Source organism: Copadichromis virginalis, linkage group LG12 (assembly GCF_057382275.1).
Source record: "Copadichromis virginalis isolate Kocher_CV1m ecotype Utaka linkage group LG12, C_Virginalis_male_GT1.1, whole genome shotgun sequence".
Taxonomy (NCBI): Eukaryota; Metazoa; Chordata; class Actinopteri; order Cichliformes; family Cichlidae; genus Copadichromis; species Copadichromis virginalis.
The window spans coordinates 13,546,700-13,574,277 of record NC_140629.1 but is presented as its reverse complement, the minus strand read 5'-3'; the positions used below and the strand labels follow the sequence as shown (position 1 = coordinate 13,574,277).

Sequence of the window (27,578 nt, the reverse complement as noted above, 5' to 3'; positions counted from 1 at the left end):
CTTTAAGTGCCACAGCCTATCCTTAGTATTGTTGCTGACCAGGACCACAGTGTACCTATAGTCTGATGGCTGCCTCCAGCAGGTTCACTGTACTCAAAGGAGGTCCTGTTAAAGTGGCTGACGAGTGGATACTGTGTGACAGAAGTTTTGGAAAAGCTAGTAATTTCCTAAATATTTACAGTACAACTATATTTAGGGTCATATTTGATGCAAGAAGTAAATTTCCTAGTGGGCCTTCCTGTGCGGGCTTCCCTACCCAGTCCAGAGTGCTTTTGTGGTCAATTCTAATAGAAAAATGCTTCATGTCTGCCCAATTCAAATTACACTTGTTTATTCTCCGTTTATTCCAGAGGCGGCTCCAAACAACTACTAACTGTCTCCTTTGCACAGCCTGAGCACAGGGACCGACGCACGAGCACCACAGATGAGTGATTAAAATAAATTTTATTTTTGATATGGCATATTTGGTTAAACTCACTTAAGGTAGGCTTTTCTCAGTCTTTACAGGTACTCTGTATTGAGACTAAATGCAGTTTTTATAAATCATTTGGCATAACATTCTCTTTCCTTTTAGGTTCATATTTACAATCCAAAAGGCCACTTAATGCACTTTACAGGACTGCTATTGATGGACATTTACACACAATAATAAACACACAATAAACAACAAATACAGTTTGTTTTCTTACTCTTCCCAAAAATAGCATAAAATTATGTCCTAGTGGTGACATACCAAAGAACCAGTTTCAAGGGGTTAAAACGTTCACTCCTGACTTGAGAGCATTTGAAAGCGCTCAAGTTAAAAAGTGCACAGAGGGGGAAATATATATATTTTTAAAGTCCTTTTTGGCATGCCCCCACAATAAGGAAATTTTTTTTTTTCAACGACAAATGACAGAAAGTGCTTTGTTGTCAACGTGGTATTGGCTTCACAATCCCTCAAATCACTACTGAGTATTATTTTAACTTGTACGAACTCGCTTTAATTTCTAAGAGCTTCACTTTGTCTTGATATGCGATGAAGACCTTCAGGCTTGCCACGTCTTGCCTGCTCCGTCACTGTGCAGGATCTAATATCTTGGCTGGCGATGTCAATTTCTTCTTTTGAAAGCCTGGACAGAGAAATGACTGTGTGTTATTTCAAAAGACTTACAACAAAGCTGGATAGAGAACAAAACTCAAAGTGCAAACCTGAATCTGTAAGAGTCAACTGATTTAATTCTTCCTCCAGCTGCTCGGTGCTAATATTCAAGGGGCGTTGAGGTATGTCGGGCAGAGAACTGAGGATGGACTCAGCAGAGGGCTGCAGATTGGTTGCTGGGACTGTGGGTAAACTGGAGACGGAATCTGGCTTTGAATCATTCAACAAAGATTTCAGTTCTTCCTCCAGCTCATCCATGTCTTCATCTACAGAACAAAAACACAAAAAGACATGATTAACTTAGAGCTCTATTAAAATCAGATATAAAGCATCTTGTAGATACAGCTCAAACAGAATGACTTACCTGCAGCAGTCACACCGCTGGATATAGTCTGGTTCACCTCATCTTGAGTGTCACATAACTGTTTACAGAGAGGATACATGAAGATCGTTAAATGCTGGAGTTAACTAAAGTGGATCTATTATGCCTTCTCCTTATGTTTTTGTCATTCATATATTGTTAGAGTGATGCATTCTCATATTAATTATGACTAAAGTTTCAAGTTATGAGGTCAGTCCACATGTACATTTTAAGAAAAAGTATAAAATAACCACTTAAGACTTTAGTCCAACAATAATTAAAGTAACTTAACCATGCTGTCATATAATAACACTGAAAAGTATTTTCTACCTGGGTTGTTGTATTTTGTATTCTGTTTTTGCACCATGTGATCACATCAGTAATTTTTCAGAGTTGCACATCCCTAGTTGCTATCATCTCCTCCGCCATGGCCTGTTTGTACTCAGTGATGTTTTTTGTACAGTGAAAACACATTTACTTGTTGTTTTCATATTTAGCAGGAATTGTGCTTTGTTGGAGTTTTTTTTGAAGCAGTTCCCTTTTTAGGTGCTTTGTTATGCTGCTTTAGAGATGGTGGTGACTGTCAAAGTGGAGCCAATGAGAAATGATAATGTTATCAGAGTTGCTAAATTCTTATCAATTCCCATCCCTAAGTATATCTAATATCAGCACTGATACCACTACTTTTAACCTATAAAAGGCAGCTTATGTAGGGGAGAGCTGTGTGTCATCATCAGTTTGCAAATTCTGAACACATCATAATGAGTCCTACTTAAAAATAATAAAACATGCAATTAAGTTGAACATAAAAAGAAGTTGTGTACCTCCTGGATTTGATCCACAAGGCTCTCAGCGCGCTCCACAGTCACGTCTTTGAGAGAGAGCCTCAGGGCAGCCACTCCAGCCTGATATGCTTGCATAACCTAAAGACATGAGACAACAACCAGCTTGGTTATAAACAGCTGTACAATAAGGCTGTGGCAGCTCCTGTTAGTGTTGCCCTTACCATCTTATCACTCTGTGACTGGGCTATTCGATCCAGGATTTCCCTGATGGACTCCAGCTTGGCAAATAAGTTGTCTGCTCTCTTTTCTACCCTCTTGCGACCTCTCAAACACCTCAGTGCCTTTTTGGATTGACAGCAAACATAAATAGGTGCTGTGACTGCCATCGCATATTTGGTTGCAAGTGCTTAAATGACTTTTTTTTTGGTTTTTTAAACAGTCAACATTAGTAATAACCTGTGATTTCTTCCCTTCCCGCAGCAGAATCCTTGCTTCCTCTTTGCACCTGCAATTAGATCACGTAAAGCAATTTCAGCAACAATCTGTCTTTCTGAATCACTGTTCCTAAAAAATAAAATAAAATTTAAAGAAATCTGATGACACGAGTAGCACACAAACCAAATCAATCGTTTATTATAAAATGTGAGTTACTTGTCAGCCTCGAGGCCCAATTTCTCAACTCGCTCTCCAAGCAGTTTCTCACTGCGCTGCAGCTGATAGATGCCTATGTCCACGTCACTAACCGCAGACACGCGGTCCTGTCCAGGTAGACAAAACTTAACAATCTGTAAGAGAAAACACACAAGGACAGAGAGATTCCTTACATAAAGATGTCGCTGAAAATGTTAAATGTGCAGATTGTTAATGGTGGGCAGACTTACCTTCTCGCCTTCGTGCAACGAAACCATGACTTGCTTGTCCCTCTGCAGCTGCAGGAGCGCCATGCATAGGGTGCCCTCATCAGCACAGATGTTAGAGGAGAGGGTGCAGAGATCTTGAAATGACACAATGGAGCAGCTTGAAAATTCACTGCTGCGATAGACCCTGAGTAATTCTGCTGCTTTCTCCTGGGGAACAAAAAGAGAATTTTGTATTTTAATGGCTGCAAAATACTGGAGAAATGGAAAGAGAAATCCCTCATCCTAGCTGCAATTCAAAATATGCAAGATGCATTTAATTTGGCTCACTAATATGCAGCATCAGGGCTTGACATCTACTGCAATATGAAACTTAAAGTGCATTATGGGAGATCAAGATAAGAAATGCGCACAGTAATAACTTAGAGAAGTTATTGACAGTATAACTAAAAATGTAAAGATCTCAGTGGCTTGAATGTATGGATGTCAGCTGCTATGAATATGTGAACTTTAATGAGAACAACAAACCTTTACTAGTTCAATGATGACAAAAGACTCCTCCAAATGCACCCGGCTGCTACCCAAAAGAGCCGAGAAGGTCCACTTTAGAGGCTTCACTAGCAGCAGACCCACACCCCAGGACAACCAGCCACAGTCCACATTAGCAGCAAACTCCGACTCCCTCTGGATCTTCCCGCATCTGTCCGCCGAAAAAGAAAAATACAGACAATCTAAGTAGACTGACCCAGACTGGCAGGCTTAGTGAGGGGGGGGGGGGGGGGCAGAGATTCACTTACGTGGCCATGGACTGGATGACAGTAGCCAAGCCAAGCGGTGACTTTTCTTTTCTCTTGAAGATTTTGTTCAGTTCCTGCAGATTGACACAGACGGTGCGGCGGTCCTTGCAGCTCTTCACGATCAGAGCCGTCCAGAAGTCCATCTTACTGTCCCAGTCCGTAGTGTTGACGTCTCGGTTCTCCTTGAAGTCGGAGAACATAAAATTCATCCGCTCATCGTCGTCCCATTCGAGGGGGAGCGTAATTTCAGCGGAGTTCGACATTTGTAACACACAAAGCTAAAGTTTCAGTAAACCTGTTTATCGGCTAGCTTGCTGTTTTTGCCAATCGGACAGCTGAAGCAGCTAGCTTAAAACCGAAGCAGCGTTTGGTTAGCTAGCAACATCCACCAGGAGCCCTTTAAAAAGAGCCAGAATATCACCGCTTAACGTTTAATAACATGTAAGTCCAGATGTCACCTGCTGGGTTAATCCTACCATTCACATGCCACCTGCCACAGCAAACTGAGCTGCTTAACCATTAATAAAATATCTCGCTAACGCGAGCTATCGTTTCACATTCCAACAACAACAATGTGTGGTAACATGAGTTCACAATTCTCAGCCGTACGGAGAGGCGGCAACAGTCGTTCCACTGCGTAAAAACGTCGGGGTGACCCACAGGGACACCCCGAACAACAAAGCAAGCGCCCCTTCAACTTGCTCATGAATGCTACGGTTGCGCCGCTTATGAGCATACGAGAGGTACGCAACGTCTCTTAATGGAGTCTATGGACATTACCCATCATGGACCAGATTTCACAGTGTAAATGAAGGTGTGTCCCACCGCATAACCACATAAAATACAAGACACAAGACTATTTGGAGCCCATATTTAATTAATTATAGGATTTAATTATACAGCCATCCCAGTCATGTGCAGATGTACACAGCAAGAATTAATACAGTTTGTGACTGTTCAAAGCATAGACTGCGACAGGATCTTGACCTTGTCTTATAATTCAGTGATTTTGTTATAGTTCCATAGAGAGTGTCGGATAGTTGGGAAACGTGAAAGGAGTTTAAATACCTGGGATCTACCATCCAAAGCAACAGACAATGCACAAGAGAGGTAAAGAAGAGAGTGAAGGCAGGGTGGAGCGGGTGGAGGTGTGAGAGGCAACTGCCTCTCACACCTCCACCCGCTCCACCCTGCCTTCACTCTCTTCTTTCTGTCATTTCTTGTCTCCAAACTAACTAGTTTGGAGACAAGAAATGACAGAAAGACAGGAGCGCAAGCTGTCAGAATTAGAAATGAATACGTGGAGACAGAGTTAGAAAGGCGACGCTGGTTGGGACATGTGCAGAGTAGAGATAGTGGGTATACTGGACAAAGATGTTGAAGATGGAGCTGCCGGCCAGGAGGAAAGGTTCAGACCGCAGAGAAGATTCACAGAGGTAGTGAAAGAGGAAAAAAACAGAGGGTTGGTGTGACAGAGGGGAATCCTAGGGATGGGATGAAATGGAGGCAGATGAGCTGCTTTTGTGACGGGAGCAGCCAAAAGAAGAAGAAAGAGAGACGGTATGGTATTGCTCCCACAAATCCCAAAGTTTTGTACATGACCTCCAACTCAGCCATGAAAAGCAGGGAAATCTGCTGCATAATAAAATCAGTGAATGTCTGTGTAAACTCATCTTATAAACATCATAAGAAAACCGAACTGCCCAATGCTCAAGTAGGTCTACGTAGTTTCTGTGTTTAGTTTGTTTCTCATGCGTCCTCAGATCTGCTCTGACACTTTGTTAGAAATGCAGATCCAAAACAGATCCATGAATATCTCATTTGTAAAGATAAAGATAGTCAAGGATTTATGTTATTGCATTGTTTTATAGAGATATACAATGTCATGCAAGTAGCTACTCAGATCAGCTAGCCAAGATGTTGGAAGTTAGAAAACTGATGAAGATGTACTGTCAATTGTACAATTACCAGTGAATGATCCAGTAGATGCACATGCATCTCATTGTCACATTAGTATGATATACAACGTAATCCAAAAACAACATTACCTGGAGCAGTGATGCAGCAATGACATGACACTTGTGTTATTAAGTCAAAGAACATGTTATTCTTTCAGATATCAAGGGATAGTGCATAAAAATAGTTTAAATACTCTTTTAATTAATTGCCTCGCTTAAAACATCAGAGGAAACAGCAGACTTTTATTTCCATGGCAAAAACAGTCTTTTACTCGTTTGGCACGTTTGACACATATCCAGGAACACCTCTTGTTGCTCGAACGTGTCTACTTGGCACTGAGATCCACCACCAGGTGCTGGTAGGCTAGGGTGTTGCCTTTGAAGCTGGCGGCAAGCAGGATATCCTTGTTGTCCACGGACACCAAATTGAACCCCCTTGGGGCTCTCATGTTGAGCTCTTGGAAGGGCTGAAAGCGCTGAGTGAGGTCATCCCACAGGTATACCCTGGAGAAGGAGAAATCGCTTCCAAGAATGAGGTACTGGCGAAGGCCCACGATGAAAGGGTACACTGCCATTGAGCCCCTGGAGGGGAGAGTCTGGATTTCCACAAAACGCTGCCCTTCCCAGCGGAGGATCTTGGAGTCACCGATGAAGCGTGTTAGACAGAGGTAAAGAACTTTCCTCACCCAGAAGTGCTTAACCATCTGTACATCGGCCAGCTCTGTGATCTGCGAGTGGAAAGCAAACTGTTTTTGGCTTCGGTTCCACTGGTAAACCACCGGTGGTTGAGAGGCGCTGGAGAGGATGAGATGAGGCTTTCCCCCAACGTCAAGGAACTCGACGTGGGTGTCTCGATGCCAGGGATGGAGGGACTGGTGGGAGTAGAAACCGTTGCTGTACCACCGATAAATGCTAGTGGAGCCCGCCTTGGAGCTGTCTGCTACCACAAAGTACCATTCGCCGTCCAGCTGGAAGGTCTCCACAAAGTTGGGCTTCCTTACTCGACTGGTGTCAATGTCTTGGATCTTTACAAAGCGCTGCGGGTCCTCTTCCCACCTGTGTTAGCAGAAATGCTGTCAGTGCATTCCCAAAACTTTAAACAATTAGCTCAAAAAGTTAGATGAGTGGTTCACTGACTCTTTTATCACATCTTTGATAAAGGTAAGAGCAGCAGGTCAGCTTAGCCTTGCAGAAAAGCTGCAAAGCATCAGTAATTTTAGGCTATGAGGTGAAAATATTTTGATAAAACCTTGTGTGACTGGTTGCTTCATCTGGCAGCAGATCACAGATCTGACGAGTCTGTTTTACATTATAAAGGTAAAAATACACCTGCCAAGCAGTACTTATTTTTCAAACAAACTGCAGCTTGTACTGCTGAACGCTCACTGTAACTGACAGCTTACTGCTAACACGACTGCTTCTTGCCACAAGCCACTAACCGCAGCCTTAGCTAGGGTGCAGTGTGGCTATTGAGAGGTGGGTCAGCTGTTTGCTCCTCTTGGCAAGTGTTGCGGACTGCAGAGTCTAATGAATGGAGCCTGAGCTACTCCATTTGCACTCTGAACTTGGTCAAGCTTCATCCTTGTACCTACCTCTCAGAAATCTTTTTCACTTGTGTGAAGGCTTTCTGCCAGAAAGGCTTTGCAAAGACAGGAGAGGTAGTACATAAAGAGACAAACGTGCCCACATTAGAATGACATAATAGTGGATAAATGGCAAATGCGGGTTTGAATTCCACAGTAAACCTAAATTTAGTGTTGATTTTTTTTTCAAAAGATCTGTGTTTCAGTTTTCAGACACAGTTTAAGAACCAAAAGTACTTGGATAAGTTTAGGCAACAAAACTATTGGTTAGGGTTAAGAAAGAATCATTGTTTGGGCTAAAACAGACCCCATTCACACTCTTAACCAAGTGTCAGAAAAACCTGGCATAAAGTTCTAAAGACAATATTGACCTGTGTGTGTGGATCTGTGGCGTTCCTGCACTATTTAAAGCTCCACTGATTCTCCCTGTTTCCCTGTATTTACTCAAGCTTCAAATTTACCCAGCAGATATTAGAGTGGAGTTACTCTCTCAAAAATAAAGGGAAATAAAGCACTATGTACTTAGCTGCTCATATTTAATATACTGGAGACATTTTACAGGTCACCAGTGGTATGTGAGAAATAACTAACAAATCTTACTTGTATATGTGAGATCCACCGAAAAGTTGAGCCACGACCATGTAAAGTGTGTTGTTAATCACCACGGGTTTGCAGTACACGGCGGAACGAGCTTCAAGAGAGACACACGGAAGTCAAAAAACATCAGGACCCGTTCCTTAACACAGCGCTGTACACACTCATATGCCTTCATCCTCAGCAACTTACAGGTAATGTTGTGAAACCTCCTGAAAACCATTTCCACGTGATCCCATATATACAGGGTGCAGAACCCCGAATCAGGCTGAGCAAAGGCCACAAACTGATCTCCATTGAACTCATAGGACTCAACTGACACAGAGTGGAAAGGGAAGGTTTCGTACACTGCAAAATCTGTAGGAGGAGAAACCAGAGGCAGCGTCATGGCCAGAGACATAAGAGAAGTCTAAGTAGTCAGTCAGGAGTTCAGTCTTAGTAGTCTAATAAAAGATTAAGGTTAAACCTGCACTGATGCAGTTGAAGTCTCGTGGTGTAAGGTCGCGGATTCTGCGTCCTTGGAATTCAAAGGGGCTGGCGCAGTAGATGGCGGGAACAGAAGTGTTGGTCTTCTCCATCCAGTCTACAAGCCACTTGATTTTACAGTCACAGCGGAAAGAGTTCCCACGCAGGTCTCTAAGTAGCAGGTGGGGATCAGGGAAAACATGTGAAGTTCAGTCTTGAAAGCTCAAACTTAAATCTTTCAGCAAAGAGTGCAAATCAAACAGTTCATTTTTTAAAAACACGTGTGTGTTTCAAACAAGAACCGAAATAGAAACAAAGCTCATGCTCCAGTCAGACAGCTCTGTGGACCATTTGGCTGCAGTGTGGCGCTCCACTGAGGCCTTGGGGGAATCTGAGCAAACCACTGTTCATAGTGACAGACTGTAGGGTCAAAGCACTCGAGATGTTGAGGCAGATTTCAGTGTGGGCGCACTTACAGATCTGTGAGGATGTCTAGATGTTTGAAGAGATCTCTGGGCAGCTGCTGCAGGTTGTTGTTTGAGAGAGAGCTGAAAAAACAGTTGTCATCGTGTCGTGATTTGTAGTAAGCAGTTGGCTGCGTTAGTTGCATAAATGCATAGATTATTAGCTCGGTCGTGTTGCTAAGTAACAGGTTCTTTATTGGAAAGCGTTACCAGAAAAGTACTCACAGATGAGTCAGAGATTTGAGTCCTCTGAAGGTATGCTTCGAGAGAGCCTGGATGTCGTTGTTCTCAATGAACCTGAGGAGGGAACAAATTATTCATATGTCACACAGTGATGTTAAACTCTGAAATTCAGCCATTCGTCATTGGACGGAGGCTGTAGCAGCAGCAGGGTTTTCAGGGATTAGTCAATTTTTTTCAAGGGCTGACTTTTTCTTTTGTGTTGTATTTTTTGTATTGGATGTATTCTTATTGAATGGTCCTTGTATTAACTGCAAGGAATTGAAACACTAAATGTTAAAAAATATATTTCCGTCTTAGCTTTATCTGATTAAAACCCACAGTCTTACAGAGAGCTCTGTGTTCAGCATCATTTGATCCTGTTCTGTCTTTGTCTATTGATATCCGAGGACATGCTGTACATCATATGCAGACTCTCTGGCTGGATATGATATTATTACTTTATTAGAATTCACAGCGGGTAGCGATGGTACTGGCACTGATGCAGGCCAGCAGCCTGAGGCATAGCCATCATGGAAAGCTGCACACCCCAGAGCATCAGCTAACGACTCTCTAAAGCTCATCGATTCACAGATGGCATATTCAGCTTGATCACACTGCAGAAGCAAAACACTTGCTGTCGCGGGCAAATTTATTTTCTGGTTTACTTTTGGCATTCTTTGCAATACTGCGGAATTCTGTGCAGATTACTGTTATGCACTTCACTGAGAAATAAGATGCCCGCTATGGAGGACCGTTACTGACTAAATGAATATATTTGGGATTGAATTAGTTAATTATTGTATAACATTGAAACTGCTTCTGTATTTATTTAGCTATATATTTTTTTCCATTGACTTTTATCCATCAAATTATTATCTAAAAGTAATTTGTTTACGTAGCTACTTAAGTACTATTTTCACATTGCCTTTTTATTTCCCCAAAACTGTTAATAAAACGTATTTCTGTGTTTTATTTTTACACTTTTGCTTTGCTATCTAAAGAGAAAAATGAATTCTTTAATCAAAGTGTGAAAATAAATATGGAAATGAATACAAATATAAAGAAATATAGACACAAACTGAAACAAACCTGCTAATGTCTCCTACATTTTATGTTGGGTTTTTAAAATTATTTATTTATTTGTTAGTTTTGCCGTTGTGGTCCTCCATATAAAAGACTTACTTTATAGACATAGTTTAATGAATCCCTGACAGCTCCAATGAAATAATTATTTTTAAACATAATGTAACAGTAGCACAGTAAGATTCAGTTTATTAGTTTGGAAAATATGTTATTTCTATTTAAAAAATACAGCGCTGTGCAAAACTCCTCATTTCTTTATGTTTTACCAAGAAATGGGAGGGGCAGCGATTTATTGAAATGGGCAAACATAAAAGAAATATGGAAATGGAGTATATAAGGAAAACACAATATATATTTATACAATGAAAAATCAATATTTGGTATGATAATAGTTCTCCAGGCTTCTTGAAAGACATTCAAAGTTCTTCTTTGGATGTTTGCTGCCTTTTGTTCTGATCTCTGTCACCATGATCCCATGCTGATTCAATAAGGTTGAGGTTCAGTGGTGGCCAATCCATGACCGATACTGTTGCAGTATCTTTTACCTGTCCAGGTATGTTTTCACTGCATTGGAAGTGTCATATTTTGAAATTAATTCTTTTCTGAACTGTCTGCTATGACTGGAAACACACAGTGTTATGACTGACACAGGGACCAGTCAGGAAAGTAGAATATAGAAAGGTTTGTGAGAAAAAGGAGGTCTGAGAGATTTTGGGATACCAACTGACTGTGAGCTTTGAAAGTAATGAGCAAAATATTTTTTTTCGCTTAGTTCAATGGCAATCCATTAAATTTAGACTTAGTGATGATCTGTTCTGCAGAGTTGTGTACCATTTGGAGCTGATGAATGAGTTTTTTAAGTAGACCGACGAGAATGGCATTAAAAATAATCCAAAGAAAAAGGCGTAGTCTGGAAATGTCACACAGGTGGAAGAAGGCTGACAGTAAATAATCACTGAGGTGGGCAGCAAACGAGAGAGTATTGTCCAAGATGAATCCAAGACTTTTGACACTTGTACAAGTGTGGACCCAACAACTATCTATAGAGACAACAAAAGGGTAGATTTTTGAAAGAGATTACTTTGAGCCAATAAGGATAACTTCACTTTTATTGCCATTTAGTTTGACCTGATTGATTGCCATCCAAGTGGTGATGGCTTATAGGCAGGTGGTGGGGATAAAAGGGGGAACGTATGTGTTGGGTTTTTGGAAACATAAAGTTGTGTTTCATCAGCATAGAAATAAAACTGTATTCCAAAATTAGAAATAATAAATTATAAATAAATTCTGAATAAATTATGAAAGTATTACAAATTATGAGTCCCAGCATCTCTGAGGGACACCATGTGTGAATGAGGCTGATAGAGAGCCTTGAACAAACTGTTTCCTGTTAGAAAAGTAGGATGTGAACCATTGTAGTCCTGTGTCCTGGATTCCAATGCTGGCAGTCATTCTAACAGAGGATGGAGAATTATATCAAAATTGGGACTGAATGTCAAGGAGGATGAGGATGATGAGAAGCATGGGATCTAATCCAAAAAAGAGGTCACCAGTGATTTTAACAAGAGCTGTTTGAGGTTATTGAATATAAGGTTATTCCATTTGTCTCATCCAAGCTGAGTAATTTGTTGATTAGGCAGTATCTGTAAGTATTGAGCCAATCTACATGCACAGGCAATTCAATTTTCTTAGACAGCCTTTTGAGTCATCCCACAGGTTTAGGCTGGCAGAGCTCAGAGGTTGATCATGAAGAAGACTCTGACAGTGCGGATTTTAAATAGATCCAGCGAGTTGAATGCACAGGTTAAACTGTAATCATAGTCATTTACCAAAGCAGCAGCAGAAATAAAGGGTGAGGAAATAATTAAACTGGTGAGTGTGGTGAGATTAATGCTTTTGAGGGGGAAGTGTCATGTTTCTGTTGAGATTTTTTAGAGGCAAAATATTGTCACAGAGGGTAAGCTTTGATCTGAGATGGGAAACTCCACAGCATTAAAATGAAAAGGTGTGACCCCAGAACGGCAGACTAAATCGAGCATATAGCCCTTAATGTGGGCAGGAAGATGAACACATTTTCAAACAGATCTAACAAAGATTGAAGCTATCCAGGGTGAAAATAAAATCTTGTCCAGAAGCATCAATAGCTTTATTAAGATTAATATTAAAATTATATCTGTGAGTAACTACATATAGGTCAGCAAAATTGTTTAGTGAGTTTGGTAATAAAACACTAAACAAAGAAAACAAAATATTTCAGGTACAAGGACTGAACTGAAAATGAGAGAAAAAGCAGCCAATGTCCAAAAAAAACAAAGAAACTTTCAAAAGACTTTCAGAAAGCCTGGAGAACTATTGATCAAGACAACTTTGGGAAATCACAAGAAAATCTGGAAGCAAAATATACAGAAATGAGGGGTGACTGGAGATTTTTGCTCTGTACTATACAAACTCTTGTTTTAAAACAAAAACCAAAGATACTATTTTTGTTATCAGTGCATATAAGACAGTAAACTGAAATATGATACTACAATGAATTTTATTGCTTTAAAGACTAAATTAATAAAATAAAAGTAATTTGCAAATGAGGAAAGTGAGACACTCACAGGTACTGCAGGTGAGCCAGACCAGCAAAAGCATCATCAGCTATAGTAGTGAAGGTGTTGGAATTCAAGAGTCTGCGCAAAGAAGGAAAAGTTAAATCACCTTACTGTTAGAGTTCTACATGTCCAACAACAGAAGACACAAAGCAGCTGGTTGCCATTTAAAGTGTTAAAAAAAAACAACCAAAAAAAGCCAATGTCCTGCTATCCTAAAACGATTTGTCACAATTTCAGTGTGTAAATCTCAATGCAAGGCAAATGTTTTGAACAATAACACATTAGGACTATAAGGAGACGCACAAATGCAGATGTGCACACGAGCGCCTTACTTATGATTGCATATGAGGACATAAAGGCCCTTTTGTTTAGAAGAGCACAAGTGAAGGGAGTCAGTCATTGGCAATGACACTGATACAGAGCCACTTAACCCTTATTACTTGCGCTGTCACCACTGTTTTCAATAACCATTCATTTCTAGTACAGTGGCTCAAGTCCTTTCATTGTCCCTGCTAAACAAAAGATGCCCGCGTGCTGTATGAAAGCGTACCTGTGTGACAAAGCGCCGTGACAGCGTGTGTGCGTTTTATAAAGGGGGTAATAGCTGTACACTGGTTGCTTGAGAGCTTGTGAGTCAAAAGTTTGCAATGTTGTGCAGTTTTAAGGGTGTAGCGTGGTCAGGCAACTCACAGGAACTGCAGCAAGTGAAGGTGTGAGAAGGCTCCCTCAGGGATCGTAGTGAAGGCTGCGTTCACCATTGTCCTGTGTAGACAAACAACAGCAGATGTCATCAGATGTGTCACACGCCATGTTTGTGTCTAAGGGTTGAAAACACCAGATTTTTAATATTTCTTTGTCATTTTATAAGCCTGTCATCTTTGCCTGTCATGTGCTTGCAGCTTGAATTGCAGTCGTGGCTGCATCATTCGATAGGCCAACAGAACTTTACTTTTTTCTCTTACTAAATGAGGGCACCACCACCAGCCCGTGCTCTTCAATTCCCTTGACCCAACAGTCAAACACCAGTGATGGGGGTTAACATCATCAGCGCCTTGTAACCTTTTCGGTGAAACATAACCTTGCCCCAGTCAAGCTTTCACTCCTCATTATTTGTGCTCCATTTACCGAGCAGCTCTCTGTGCCCTCTTCAAGATTAAATCTCTCAGAGGAGAAGCAGGTCTCCTGCAGTGAGAGAGGGGAGCTATTGTTAGTATTCCTCCCTGGAGCTTGATAGGATTTTTACTGCCATGCTCCCTCAACTAAGTTTACCATGCCTTCGCCGTAAAGGGACATTATTGTCACTGTTACATAATACTGCCAATGCAGAGGTGAGCTGCATTGTGAAAACATCAGCAGGAGACGCACCTTTGTTCACTTTAAAGTAACTAAAAGGCAAGCGAGGGGTTTTTCATGCATCATTACATAACGCAGGGTGACATCAGTGATGTAGCCGTCGGTGCCAGCCTGCAGACTGCCGAGATTTCACACAGGTTAAGATAAAGATGCTTCTGCTGAGCGAGAGGGAAACATATAAACAGAGAACTCACAGAGAGATGATTCCAGGGGGGAAACTCTTGGGGATAGCCTTGGTATCCACACAGAAGGCACTGTCTTTGGTGCAGGAACAGGTTGCAGGGCAGCGGGGTATCTTTGGGGCTCTCCTGCTGTCTGACTGCCCCGGCAGGCAGAGAAACAGACACAGAACCGACAAGCAGGCTAGCCTCACCCATCTTGGTCCGATTTCCAGCATCGTTGGTCGGGAGGAAAGGGGAGCTGTCTGAGTGAGCTTCTTCTTAAAGTTTTAGATCAGTAGCAAGTGGCGTGTTTGAGAGGCGGTGGTCAGCCTGCCTACAACACAAGCGCACAAAAGACAGAGAAAGAGAGAGAGAGAGATAAGATGGGATGTGGGTGAGAGAGGAAAGGAAGGTAGAAAGGAGGGCGAATAAGGGTAAGCCTGTGTATCCTCGGTGGGCGTGGGTGCTCTGCAGCCTCCCTGGATTTGTGCAGTCTTTTTCTGTGTCCCTGTCAGGAGCTGCTGCCAGGATGCACACTGCAGGAATGATGAGCAAGGCTGCTTTCTCTCCACCAGGACCTGTTTGCAGTGCCGCTGACAGTGAATTATTTACTATTACGCATGCAGAAAACCTCTAAAACAGCGGCAGCAGCAGGGAGAGACGGGATAAAGATGAGAGGGTCTTGTAGAAGACGTCTCATCAGGTGCAGAATCCTGTCAAGCTTCTGCAGTCAGGAGAGCAGACAAGGAGGCATCAAAGACACAGGCAATATGTGTGTGCATGACTTCATGTGTCAGTGGTTGTATGTGTGGGAGGGTGTTTTTATTCTGTCTGCTTCTAAACAGCAGCCAGTGCTGAGATTTCTCTTATTTTGAAGGTATTAAAATAAACATGACTCAAAAAGAAGGAAGAAAAAAGTGAGAAGGAGAATATGAATGCTACCCAATATACAGAAGTGTATTATTATGTTATGAAATAATCTGAAATGAGTTTCTCAATCTCGGCAGTCAAATGTGTAAGTAAACAGGAAAAAGTGTAATCAGTAACAACAATGGCTGAAAAACAAACCCTTGTTTTTTGTGTGTTATTGCTACAGATTGTTTATATGGTGATACACGTTGCTTTAATATATTCAAATACATAATGCAGGTAATGGGGATCAGAATAAACAAATGTGCAATTACAAATATAAGAAAAGTGTACTATTTATTTGTGTTGACACAACTAAAACCACTGTCTACACAGCAATTACCCTAAAAGTAAGTTCCATCACCTAATTTTTTAGGTGAGCTTTAGATGTTCAAAAAAGCGTTTTCAATTAAATAATAAATTGAAATCTTGATTGCTTAAATGTTGTAAAACACATGCTGCTAAATGCAATAAAATGCACAATGGGAGCTGTAAGAGTCTCTCTTTGTGCCTTTCTACAAAACCAAATATTTTTTTCTCTAGAATATTTTCATTTTGTTTATCAAAAGAAGTAGCAACAGGATTATGAAGATAATCATCTAATATCTGATAAACATCAGATTGCCAGCGTGAATTAGACGCAATCCCTGTCAAACTCAGTACTGCCTCCAGACACCAGGTGGTGCTGTTGTCAATAAAATGTACAGCATGTTTAGGGCTGTCAGCTGCACTGTGGCCAAGTAGCTGGTGGCAGGGGCTGCAACCTCAGTGCCAGGCATTACCAGCTTTCCTGCACAACGACTCTGTTGTCACAAGTGCAGAGACCCTGCGACGTGCTGTCTGTCCAGGTCTCAGCACATTGTTCCCAACCCAGACGCACAGCATGTGGTTTTAATCATCTGATTCAAAGCAGCAGCTCTTTGTACTTTTTTTTTTAAGTAGAGGGTAACTCTTAACAGACACATGTAACCAAAAGTGTGATTTTGCTTTTGTTTTTTCAGTCCCATATTCTCTTCTGATTTACTGTGTGAAACACAATCAAACCCATTACTTGATGTCCAAAAGCAGAAAATACCAAAAAATGTCTGAATGGGGCATATATTTGTTTTGCCTTGGGACAGTCTGATTCATATCTATGAGCAGCTTCTAAAGAGTGTAGTGTTTTTGAAAATCTTCAAACTCGTGAAGCTGCAGCAACAGCTTTCGAGAAGCAGTTACAAAGTTGGGTGGTGTCTCTTTTGTGCCTCATCCAGTTTAGGAATGCCATTTCCTGTACAGTAGCTATTTTTATTGTTTATTTTCTTTTGTACTCCATGTGGCGTGTTTGCACTTGTCTCATTTTTTTTGTGCTAACTGTATTTGTAGATTTATGCAAGTTATGCCAAGTCAGGAGCAGTTAAGTCCTTGCAGAGCTCCACCCAATCCGAAACCTCCGGTGGGAACCAGCATAATTGCATGGCATAAAGAAGGGAGCATGAAACAGCAGCTGGAAACCCTAACATGGCCCATGCGGAGGAATCTGAAATGCCGCTGAGCTTAATCCACAAAATTCTCCCCATACAAGTGTACTTAGTAAATCATAGGTCTCGGTTTTAAATACTGTTTTGGAAAAATGTGCTGTGTGAATTCAGTCGACCCTTAAAAAATTAAACACTGAATTGCTTTGTTTGCCAAGACATAGATGAGAAGTCTTCCAGTCAGCTTTAGTCATGATGTGAGTGTACCCACAGCAGGCTTTTAGTTCGGCTTAGAACAAAGTATCACTCAGTTTTAGAAGTGCATCAAAGTGGCACCGAGCTTACAATCTACAGTACTGTGCAAAAAAAAATGTCGCCCCTCATTTCTTTATATTTTGCTTTGAGAAGTGATGTTGAGCAATAGTTCTCCAGGTGTACTGCAAAGTTGATCTTTGGATATTGGCTGCTTTTTCACTCATTGTCAGTCCAGTCCTTGTATCTGACCCTTTCTCAAAGGAATCTTTTTTGTTTGTCAAGCCACTTAACACTGACCTGTGGATCAATCAAGCATTTAAAAAAGGCACCTAAATCAAGGGATTGGCAAAGAAGCTAATTTAAATTGTATCTTTGTTGTTAGCAGACTAAATTATTTATTCCAAATTCTTTAGTTTAATCCATGAAAAAAATGCCAAAGATAACACAGTCTGACAGCTTTAAAATATTATTTTCTTATCAACAAGATTACTCACGAGGACATATTAGCCAGAAACGTGGCTCGGGATTTTAGGGTGGAGTGCAGTGTGTTTTTAAAACATTCAAATTGTCAGCAGTATTTACAGAGGAGGTCAGGGGAGAGGTACAGCAGTGTCTACAGCCATATGTAAAACACAGTGGAGGCTCTGTCATAGTTTGTGCAGTCAGATTTTGATTAACCATGTAGTACCAATAAGTGTCAGATTGGCAGTGGTTTCATCCTTCAGCATGCTAATCATCCCAACATACTGCTAATGCAGGAAAAGCATACCTATAGAAAAATACACACACGTATTATTGAAGCAGTGTGGCTGTGTTGAAGAATAACTGTGGTCATACCTAATATTGACTTTCAAGCTTATTAGAACTTTGCAAACTCTGTTTTTTCACATATATACTGTATACATACATGGAAATCCGTGTATGTTTGCATGTTTCAGTAAACTGCCGCACCTACTTCCTATTTCCCTAGCAAAATATAAAGAAACGAGGGGTGGGTCAAGAGTGTTACACAGCACTGTGAATCTCAACAAGAAGCAAATAATACTACAGCTTTTGTGTGTGTGTCATCATTTGTTTAATATCACATCTCTACCCATTTTTAGCCCTCCTTTTGGTCTCTGCCTATTCCAGAGGAATATATCCCTGTCTGCTTGTTTCTGGCTGCGATTAAAGCAGTTCAAATGAAGCTGTGCATAACATTTGTGGCCTATATAGCAAACACTGAGCAAAAACTGTCTATAAAACACTATTAAACAGAAAAAAGTTGCACACTGTCGCATCATTTTCACTTTTAATTCTTCATAGTTTTGTTTCAATTAGTTAGTTATAGCCAGCAGAAATAAATAATTTGATATTTTTTCTCATAAGACGAGTAGAACATGAATAATCCAAGGCTTATTCTGTAACTGCATTAACAGCCCCGAGGATAAACTTCGAGGACTGTGCTTCTACAGGCAGTGCACCCTTAGCACATCTCTCAGTCAGGAATTATATGGAATTAACAGCTGTGCCTTTTGAACTGCTTTGTTTCATATCAGCCCTTCGGGCAATCAAGGAAAGTTCAGCCAAGTTACCACTCACTCTGAGAGCTCAACATTAAGAGGAACACTTGCTGAGTTTGGCAAAAATTAGTCATTGAACATTACAAGTGTTCTCGTCTGCCAAACTCTCACCATCCCATTATATCCTCTGCTGTCTGGCACGAAGGTGTTCTAAAATCCAGACTTTTCACCTCTTCTCCCCAAAGCCCTGCCTTACCGGGAATCAACCCTATTTGGACAACTGGAACTTTACGTCACAACTTGAACAGCGTCCCCGTTCTCCTCCGTTTCAAACCCACATCCCATTCTGATTATGTGCCAAGCAGCCTGAAAAGACCTCTCTGTCACTCTGTTTCAATTTCTGTTTGGTTTTCATAGTTTGGCATGGTGACTGTTCAGGAAAAGGCAAAGAGAAAAAAAACTGAGTAGGAGGAGAGGTGAAATTTGCTTCACCTCAGTTCTTTTCAGGGAAAATCAGAGCCGCTCCAGGCAGCGGATTCACAAAACTGTCAAGGCTTCAGTCAAACGTGCGCACACGCAGACACGGCGCAGCGTGTGCACTTCCTCTGGAATTCTTTACACGAGTTGATTAACAGAGATAGACAAGGGCACAAATAAACAGGGGATTCTGAGGCATTAAATCATTAACTTCATCTTCAGGTGTCTCCATGAGGCCGTCGGCCGATTCATGCCAGTAACTGAGTTGGCTGAATTTGAGGACAAGCTGACGTCAGGCCTGGTGAGTCAGGAGCCATTGATGCATTCACACGTGACCAAAAATTCAATAAGTTAGTAAGTGTCTGTCACAACAGGCCACACGAATATATCACGTTTGAACCTGTCTTCGACGGCCAATCGCAGAGTCGCAAACATGCCAGTAAAACTGATAATCATTTTATATAAGACAATAAAGCTAGAGCTCTCAGTCAGGTGTTACTACTCCAACTAAGCCAGTGAAATGGAAAGCAAGGGACAGAGCACAAGCAGGCTGGATACTTTCAAGGTTTCCTCCCAAACTGTGCCAAGAAAACAACCATTCCAAATTGCTCTAATTCCTTGCCCTGCTATCTCTAAGTGAGGCACAGTCGCTGGAAGGTATGTCAGCCCATCTCATCCTAGGCTCAATTCAATTAAAGAGAGTACAAAGACATATGGCTCAGGGGCAAGTGATATGATTAGAGTCTTCTGTACGAGGACGCCGCAGCTTTGATTCATACCCTCTTTCATTTGGTCACTCACAGTGTGAGTGTGTGTGTGTGTGTGTGGGGGGGGGTATTTGGTGCTGAAACAACTAAGCTCTCCCAGGTGGACCTGTAAAAGGCTTGCTGAGCTAACCTCCTACAATCAGCTCGTCATGTTGTCATTGTCTTCTCACTGGAAACCGGCTGCAGACAAGAAAATGCTACATATTTTTCAGTTTATCATCAGTCTGTCATATTGAGACCTTGAGCGTCAGGAAAATCCTCTTAAACTCAAGACTGTGCTACTGTCTTGGTTTCCATTCCTCACAATGCAGAGGAGCAACTGTACCCCGTACCCCCGCCCTTCGAGCGGAGCTGCCATAAAAGACAAGCGATACGCCTCTTGGGACAGGGATGTGTCGGAGGAATGCGTGTGCAGGTATCCTGCCGCCTGTGGGGACTGTGGAGGAAGACCCGGCACGCCAGTTGATCTCGCTTGATAAAGGCCCTGACAGGCCCAGATTATATGTCTCAGCCTGGAGGAGGTGTCTGTGTCTCATTCCTGTGCTGAAGAAAGTCGATCTGGTGGGAAAGAGGCGGGACCATGCCTGTAGGCGTCAGTTTTTCTATGGACGCCAACACACACACACACACCTTGTCAGGCAGGCACCACTGCCACTACCCCCTCTCCACCCCTCTGCAAGCTTAACACCAAACAAACACACTCACCCATCTCATTTACCTGACCACACCTGTGCCTCAAGACGCCATGAATATTCTTTGGACAAATCATGACAGACATACAAAAGACTGCATTTTGTTTGTTTGTTTTCAGTTTTTTTTAATGCAGGCTTTATTTGGTGAAGTATACACTATGACTAAAGTCACTCAAATCATAGTGACTTTAACGCTTACACTTGAAAAACTACTAATAATGCTTCCCAGCTTTCTGTCACATAGTGCAGGCATACCTGGTACTTACACTCAAAAAAGTGAAATTTGGTGGTTATTGCATTTACAAGACTCTAACATGTAATTTAAACACAATGAATTTATGTTTCTAAGGTGAACGTAATAAAATCATATAGGATCTACATGAAATTTACCAACTTAGCACCTCTTAAATTTATTCTTGTTGATATGACATGATAAAATCTAACAAGAGTGGTTAGCTGCCTTAAAGACTTGCGATGTGAGATTCTAAACAACAAGAGGCAGGAAAGCACATGGTTTGCTTCGTGGTCATCTTGGAAAGGTAAGAGTGAATCTATCTTCATCCATCTTGATGAAAATACTTTTTGCACAAAGGTATCATTAGTTTGTCGATTCTTTTCAGTTCTATTTATTCACATTTGTTTTTTTGTTTTTAAAAAACAACAACAAATATCTGTTCGTTTATGCCATTCTAGCTAGCTAACACGTTATTGGAAGAATATAGCACAATGTCATGCTAGCATGATAGCCTAATATGAAAGACTTAGCTACTCCAAATATAGATATTGTTTATAACTTAACCTCTGCACATAAGCTAGTTTGGCTCTACCACAGAGACTGTTGTGATAAATTTACATTTTACGTGTGGGTTGTTGAAATTTGTAAGTTTGTAAGTTGCAACTGATGGACAGTGGTTTATTTAACAATTTATGTGTTTTTAGTACACTGAGGAGGAAAGACAAAACATGAACAGATATGTTTTCCTGTTTTTTTAATTTTTTTGAAATTAAATATTTTTCTACTTAATAAACTTGCAGACTTGCAGTTCCCTCCTGTAAAGATAATAAATGTTTAATCTTATCAGGTGGTGAAAGGTCTGGAGAGCTGGCAGGCCAGTTCATCAAATTCAAGGTGAGCTAATATTTTTCTTAAAAATGATCACATTCCCATGTTATGTCACTTACAAATGTATTCATTTGTAAGTGACATGTAGTTTTGAGACCAAGAAAACATTGCATTCTGATTTTATGTACACATCATCTAAACTTTCTTGAATTGGGGGTATGGCTTGATTAAATTAATACACAAAGTAAAAAACAATATTAAAATGACAGACTTGTCTAAAATGCATAAATACTATTTGAAAAGATTAAGACTGTAAAACAATAGCCTCTGTATTTCTCACAAATTCCTGGTAATTCAACTAAAAGTTCTTTAATCCCACTGCTAGGTCGTTGAGATGGATTTCCGTATATATTTGTTTTTTTCCCCCTCTGTGTATAAAGACTGATGCTGTTGAAATCAGAAGAGAATACATCGCCAAAGGTCTTTGCGTGTACCTGAATGAAGATCCTGAGAAGCTGGTGAAGGATTACCTGGTATGTTAACTTGCCTGTATCCTTAACTAAGGAGACGATCAAAGATAAGCTTGAACTACATACAAAAAGTTTCAGGGGATGGGGTTTTCCTGTAAATTACCGGTGGCTGTAAAAAATGACCTTTTAAAATAGGAAAAGTAAGAGCTTTATGTTTCTCACTGGATACTACACGCACCATTCTTGAGTGTTTTATACTAACCTTATTATAATATCATTATAATAACCTCATTCATACACACATTCATACAAGATTTTTATGTAACATTTACACTTCAATGGATGTATCAGGAGCAACTTGGGGTTCAGTATGTTACCCATTGATAGTTTTAGTATCAGATTAGAGAAGCCAGGGATTAAACCAGTAGACAACTTGCTCTATCTCCTGTGCCACAGTCACCCCTATCACAAGATTTTGAAAGACAGGACATTGTTGAGGTATTGAATGAACTTCTCTTGAGTCAGGAAAAATATCGGGCAGTCATTTTTGATTACATTTACATTATTATAAAGCTTGAATGAATAAAGCTTTTAGGTATTTTACATTAATGTAAAACAGATATGTACTTTTAAAACGGTTTGCAATGGATATTAGTGAGAAATCCTTATCTTTTTTGTTTGTTTGTTTTATTGTTACAGGAAGTTGATAAAAGCATCGCCACTGCCATAGCAGAGACAGTCTTTAGCATCTGTGTCTTTCGATCAGAGGGTGCGGAGCCTGGCGATGACCCTCAGGATGTTATCATTGTTCTAGAGGGGGTGGAAGTGATGGGTGAGTTGGGCAATGTAGTTTTTGCAGTGACAATGTTGCTTGGTCTGGTCTATTCACTGAACCTGAGCTACCCTCTGGAACTCAGGTACACCTTTGAGGTCCTGCAGAAGATTCTTATGGAATTAGATGCACACGAACTATACGTTATGTGAAATTTGCTATAAATTCAATAAATTGGAGAAAACAAAAAGATGTGTATGACAAATTTTTAGATGTAATAGTGAAATCTATGTTAACCAGACTCTAGACTTTGTTAAATGCTCCAAAAAATTACTCTTTAAATTAACTTAAAATAATCATGGAAAGAATTTCCATGTGCTTAAATTGCTTTCTATTAGCATTAAAGACTTGTGTTGGAATAACTTAATTTGTATGAGTTGGTTCAACTCAATTAACTTAAGCTGGGACCAAATTTAGTAAATTAGTTGGAGAAAACCTACTGAATTGAGTTGGAACAAAACTCTTCAAGTTGGATCAACACTATTGAAATATATTGGATCAAAATGCAGTAAATACGTTGATTCATCAATCTTTAATTAAGTTGGTCCAACATGAGTGCATTAAGTTGGAGTAACAGAATTGCATAGTGCTAAAATAAAGCAATTTAATCACGTGGAAATTCTTTCCATGATTTTTTTATGTTCATTTGAAGAGTTATTTTTTTGAGTGTACAACATTCTCTCTCCTTACCTTTAAAACCCTGCGCTCATCCACTTGTTGCCATTAGTCTTGTTGTGATCCTCTGCACCTACATTTAAGTACCAGTAACAACCGCCAAGGACTAAGTAAGTACCCGATCCATACATCAAAGTGATACTGTAAATCACCGGCATTATTATAAAGTGCTGTAGCCCACACACGGAGCACTTTATAACTGCTTTGAAAAATGGGCTAACAGGAGACTGGTTTTATTTTACAGCCTGTGTGCAGTTAAAAATAATATCAGGAAGCTGTTAAAAATAGATGAAATATATAGATATAGTAAAAACACTGTAGCAGATCCTAAATGAATACTGTCAGTGTTTTACATTTTTTGTTTAAATACAGTGTGTTGCTGTCATTTTACATGCAGCAGTGTGTATGTTGGGTCATTTATGTAAACAATGCTGGTTCAAAAGGTCAGACTGGAAATTGCAGGAAAGTGCTGTTATAGGCGTATTTCTCCAGAGTTATCAGGACATTTAGATACTTAAAGAGCAGGAGGCAACAGACCTACAATCACCAGACACTTTAGTGCTAGTGCTGGGTTGGACTGTCTTTTGCCTCCAGAGCTGTCTTAATTCTTTGTGGCAAAAATTCAACATTGAGCTGGAAACATTCCTCAGAGATTTCCCACAGTTGCTGCAGGTTTGCTGGCTGCACATCCATGATGCAAATCTTCCTTTCCACCACATCCCAAAGGTGCTAGTATTTCAAATAGTCTTAATCTGGGTTTGAAAGGACGTTTCACAGTTTTAGGATACACATTCAATATTCTGATGCTCTGTTTGAGCTTCAGCAGGCTGTCTTGATGTGTTTGCATGCCTAAATGCACCGAAATGCTGTACATGGCGAATTAGAGGACTGTGTTAACAAGCAGTTAAATGGGTGTACCTGTTCAGACTGTAAAATATCCACATATGATAAATACCAGCTATGAAATACATATCATCATTCTCACTTCATTTACATATAAAACATCTCTATGCTGTGTCTTTCTGTGTATATGGTACCATTTGTACATAGTACAAATCATTAAGCCATTTTATTGACATTTGAAAACTTTCCAGCATTTTTTTTTGTTCTAACTTATTTTTCTTATTATATTATTATTTTTATCATTTCCTTCTCTGTCCATCTATCAATCCATTCATCCATTTAGCCAACATTTAAGTATTTCAAGTGTAACAGTATTTAAATAATAACTGACGCTATTAAAAAGCCCTGTCTGAATATTATCCCACAGTTTTCCTTCTTTTTTAGTACTAGTAGGAATGCTTAGTTACTAAATGAAAAGTCAAAACACAAAAACAGCCTTTAGACATTCTCCCTGTGTTTATTATACCAGATGAGAAATAGTTTTTTAATGATACCTTGCAGTACATAATTATAACTGTAATTACCACATAGGAAACAGATACTTCCCCATGAACCTTTTTTTTCCTAATGTTTTTTATGATGTAGAGACAGAAAATAGTGAAACACGCAGTGAGTGACAGGGCGTGCCCTGGGCTCACCGCCGTCTGTCATGTCTGTCCCCGAGAGCGGCTGGGGCACCGGGGACCTGTCATAAAGACAAGTCTTCTCACAAACAGAGGCCCCGATCCTCCGTGGATACTGGAACATCAACAACCAAAGTGCACGGATGAGGACTCTGACTGTCATTTCTACTTGAGAAGGCCAGCAGAAGGCTTACGTGCTTTCACAATCTGTTGACAAAATATTTACATCAATATTAGATTTCTGATTCTGCAGAAAAAAGCAAACAACACCCGAAACCACAGCGGTCACATAAAGACCCAAAACAGCTGTACACCATCTTCACTATTGTTTCCAAGGGTGGGGAATCTGTCACAGCGAGCAAACAACAAGAAAATTTAAAATCCATGTCCATGTTGAAATCAATCTGTGGTGCTCTGGAGCTAAGCCTGTCTGCCGCGGTTACCCACACACTTAGTGCCTGAACTGTCTTAGCTCCTTTTTTTATGTACTTGGCATAAGGAGGAATGTCAGGACAAGAAACACGTCTCCTTCACCTTGCATATGGATGCTGGCCAGAATGATATTCATGAGTTCCAGTACTGTACTGCTCAACCCCTCTATCAGTCTTTTTTTTTTTCGTGTGCATTGACAGCTCCCATAAATAATCAATTCATTTGAGAAGAACCTGATGTGTCACAGTCCCTTGTTTCCCAGAGGCTTAAGAAAGCAGAAACACACACATGCATCATCAGGGCCATGAGTCCCAGGACCCTCTTACCCAACCCTGCAAAGCTGAGAAATGATCCGATCGACATGGCATCTCCTCTTCCGCAAAGGTGGCGGAGAGGTGAAGGGCAGGTCATCTGTCTCTGCTGAAGGGACACACAGGGTGGAGATTAATGGCGATGATCAGACTCCCCCCCGCCCCCCCCACTCCTGCTGATGATAATCCCGAGCTGGAATAAATCAAACCGTCTCTGGTAAACAAGAGCGCGGTGCAATTCATCTAACAGGCCACCAAGGGAATATGCGCAAAAGTCATCTTGCTTATATTACTGACTTTCAGAGAATGTATACAGTTTCAAGATGTGATGGCTATGTTCACAAAGGCCCACACATTATTGTGTCTGTATGCTGTTAACTGAAGTATTCAGCTAAGTAAAAGAAATGTAATGTTCCAAAGAGGTTCTGAGCAGACAGAGTCTGCAGTTTTTAAAAATGAATCAAATTTAAAGTTCACAGTTTTAAAAAGTTAGATTTACCTTATAAGGCTAATGGGTTAAATCTTGTTTTAGTTTAGTAACTCGACTACCACATGGCTAATGGGTGGTAGTGCTAATACTTGGCATTGAAAACATTTTGTCAGAGATTTTGGTCTATATTGACATGACACAGTTGCAGCAGACTTGACTTGCGAATCTCCCGCTCACCATCTCAAAGGCTCTCTATTGGACTGAGATATGGTGACTGTGGAGGCCACGTGAGCACAAAGAACTCACTGTCACGCTCGAGAAACCAGTTTGAGATTATTTGACCTTTGTGGCAAGGTGCGTTATGGCATCAGCCATCAGAAGATGGGTACACTGTCCTCATAAGGGGATGGTTATGGTCAGCAACAATACTCAGATAGGGCTGTGGTGTTTAAATGATGGTCATTTGGTACTAAGGGGCCCAAGGTGTGCCAAGAAAACACCCCACTACACCACAACCACCAGCCTAAACCACTGATACGTGGCAGGATGGATCCATGATTTCATATCATTTAGGGTAAATTCTGACCCTAACATCCCCATCTTGCAGTAGAAATCAAGATTTATTCTAGCAGCCAATATTTTTTTGAATCTTCTATAGTACAATTCTGGTGAACCTGTGTGAAATGTAGCCGTAGCTGCCCGTTCTTACCAGACACCGTGTGGTCTTCTTCTGCTGTAGCCCACATGTTGTGTATTCAGAGATGCTCTTCTTCATACTTTGGCTGTATGTAGTGGTTATTTAAGCTACTGTTACCTTCCTATCACCTTGGAGCAGTCTGGCTATTCTCCTCTGACCTCATCAAAGCATTTTCTCCCAGAGTTGGGATATTTTCTCTTTTTCGGACCATCCTTTGTAAACCATAGAGATTGAGAGGTTGTGCAGGAAAAATTGGCTAAGGTGATGTAAGAGTCGCTTACATCACCTTTCTTCCTCATTCAAATGCTTTGTTTGAATTTTACCAGGTTGTCTTGACCTACGTGGCTAAATGCATCGAGTTGCTGTCATGTGATTGGCTAAACATTTGTGTTAATCAGTGACCGAGCAGGTATACCTAATGAGGAGGGCAGTTAGTGTAAATGAGTACTTAACCTGTTTTTGGAAGGACAGGATGTTTGCAGCAAAAAGTCTTCAAAATAAGCAGCTGGTGTAACTGGAGGCATTTCATCAGGCTGTCCAGAATTGTGCAACAGTGTTGCTGGAGTTTTAACATGCCAGTTCCAGCTGGGCAGTGCTCGGATGGTTTAAATTCCGGTATTCCCAAATCAGTTTGTATTGCCCCCCCCAAATCAGTCCGCGAA

The 27,578-nt window shown here is 40.7% G+C and overlaps 3 protein-coding genes across 3 annotated transcripts; 1 reads left to right on the top strand and 2 right to left on the bottom strand.

Moving 5' to 3' along the window:
- Positions 1 to 427: 427 nt before the first annotated feature.
- Positions 428 to 4,561, bottom strand: chmp7 (charged multivesicular body protein 7). Its single transcript, XM_085474791.1, has 10 exons — positions 3,942 to 4,561; positions 3,673 to 3,844; positions 3,169 to 3,354; positions 2,939 to 3,072; positions 2,744 to 2,792; positions 2,509 to 2,628; positions 2,327 to 2,425; positions 1,506 to 1,563; positions 1,192 to 1,407; positions 428 to 1,112 (listed from the first exon to the last, which is right to left on the bottom strand). Exons 1-10 carry the CDS (start codon positions 4,202 to 4,204, stop codon positions 1,057 to 1,059), a joined length of 1,353 nt encoding a protein of 450 aa, XP_085330917.1. The 5' UTR covers positions 4,205 to 4,561; the 3' UTR covers positions 428 to 1,056.
- A 622-nt stretch (positions 4,562 to 5,183) lies between these two features.
- lgi3 (leucine-rich repeat LGI family, member 3) lies at positions 5,184 to 15,222 on the bottom strand. Its single transcript, XM_085474790.1, has 9 exons — positions 14,455 to 15,222; positions 13,598 to 13,669; positions 12,914 to 12,985; positions 9,231 to 9,302; positions 9,018 to 9,089; positions 8,543 to 8,712; positions 8,269 to 8,433; positions 8,083 to 8,173; positions 5,184 to 6,955 (listed from the first exon to the last, which is right to left on the bottom strand). Exons 1-9 carry the CDS (start codon positions 14,655 to 14,657, stop codon positions 6,226 to 6,228), a joined length of 1,647 nt encoding a protein of 548 aa, XP_085330916.1. The 5' UTR covers positions 14,658 to 15,222; the 3' UTR covers positions 5,184 to 6,225.
- Positions 15,223 to 20,093: 4,871 nt separating this feature from the next.
- LOC146696614 (uncharacterized) lies at positions 20,094 to 23,016 on the top strand. Its single transcript, XM_085474074.1, has 5 exons — positions 20,094 to 20,203; positions 20,928 to 21,019; positions 21,563 to 21,609; positions 21,984 to 22,076; positions 22,713 to 23,016. Exons 1-5 carry the CDS (start codon positions 20,094 to 20,096, stop codon positions 22,995 to 22,997), a joined length of 627 nt encoding a protein of 208 aa, XP_085330200.1. The 3' UTR covers positions 22,998 to 23,016.
- Positions 23,017 to 27,578: the final 4,562 nt, after the last annotated feature.

What these genes read in the sequence shown, in the direction of transcription:
- chmp7 (XM_085474791.1), bottom strand. Translation starts at nt 4,204, where the DNA reads ATGTCGAACTCCGCTGAAATTACGCTCCCCCTCGAATGGGACGACGAT. An exon ending in TTGGGCCTCGAGGCTGACAA is followed by an intron (nt 2,793 to 2,938) that starts GTAACTCACATT and finishes ATCTAATTGCAG; the next exon opens with GTGCAAAGAGGAAGCAAGGA. An exon ending in GGGAAGGGAAGAAATCACAG is followed by an intron (nt 2,629 to 2,743) that starts GTTATTACTAAT and finishes CAATCCAAAAAG; the next exon opens with GCACTGAGGTGTTTGAGAGG.
- lgi3 (XM_085474790.1), bottom strand. Translation starts at nt 14,657, where the DNA reads ATGCTGGAAATCGGACCAAGATGGGTGAGGCTAGCCTGCTTGTCGGTT. An exon ending in CTTCACTTGCTGCAGTTCCT is followed by an intron (nt 12,986 to 13,597) that starts GTGAGTTGCCTG and finishes TTCTTTGCGCAG; the next exon opens with ACTCTTGAATTCCAACACCT. An exon ending in GAGGTTTCACAACATTACCT is followed by an intron (nt 8,174 to 8,268) that starts GTAAGTTGCTGA and finishes TCTCTCTTGAAG; the next exon opens with CTCGTTCCGCCGTGTACTGC.
- LOC146696614 (XM_085474074.1), top strand. Translation starts at nt 20,094, where the DNA reads ATGCAGAGGAGCAACTGTACCCCGTACCCCCGCCCTTCGAGCGGAGCT. An exon ending in TTCGTGGTCATCTTGGAAAG is followed by an intron (nt 21,020 to 21,562) that starts GTAAGAGTGAAT and finishes TAATCTTATCAG; the next exon opens with GTGGTGAAAGGTCTGGAGAG. An exon ending in GCCAGTTCATCAAATTCAAG is followed by an intron (nt 21,610 to 21,983) that starts GTGAGCTAATAT and finishes CTGTGTATAAAG; the next exon opens with ACTGATGCTGTTGAAATCAG.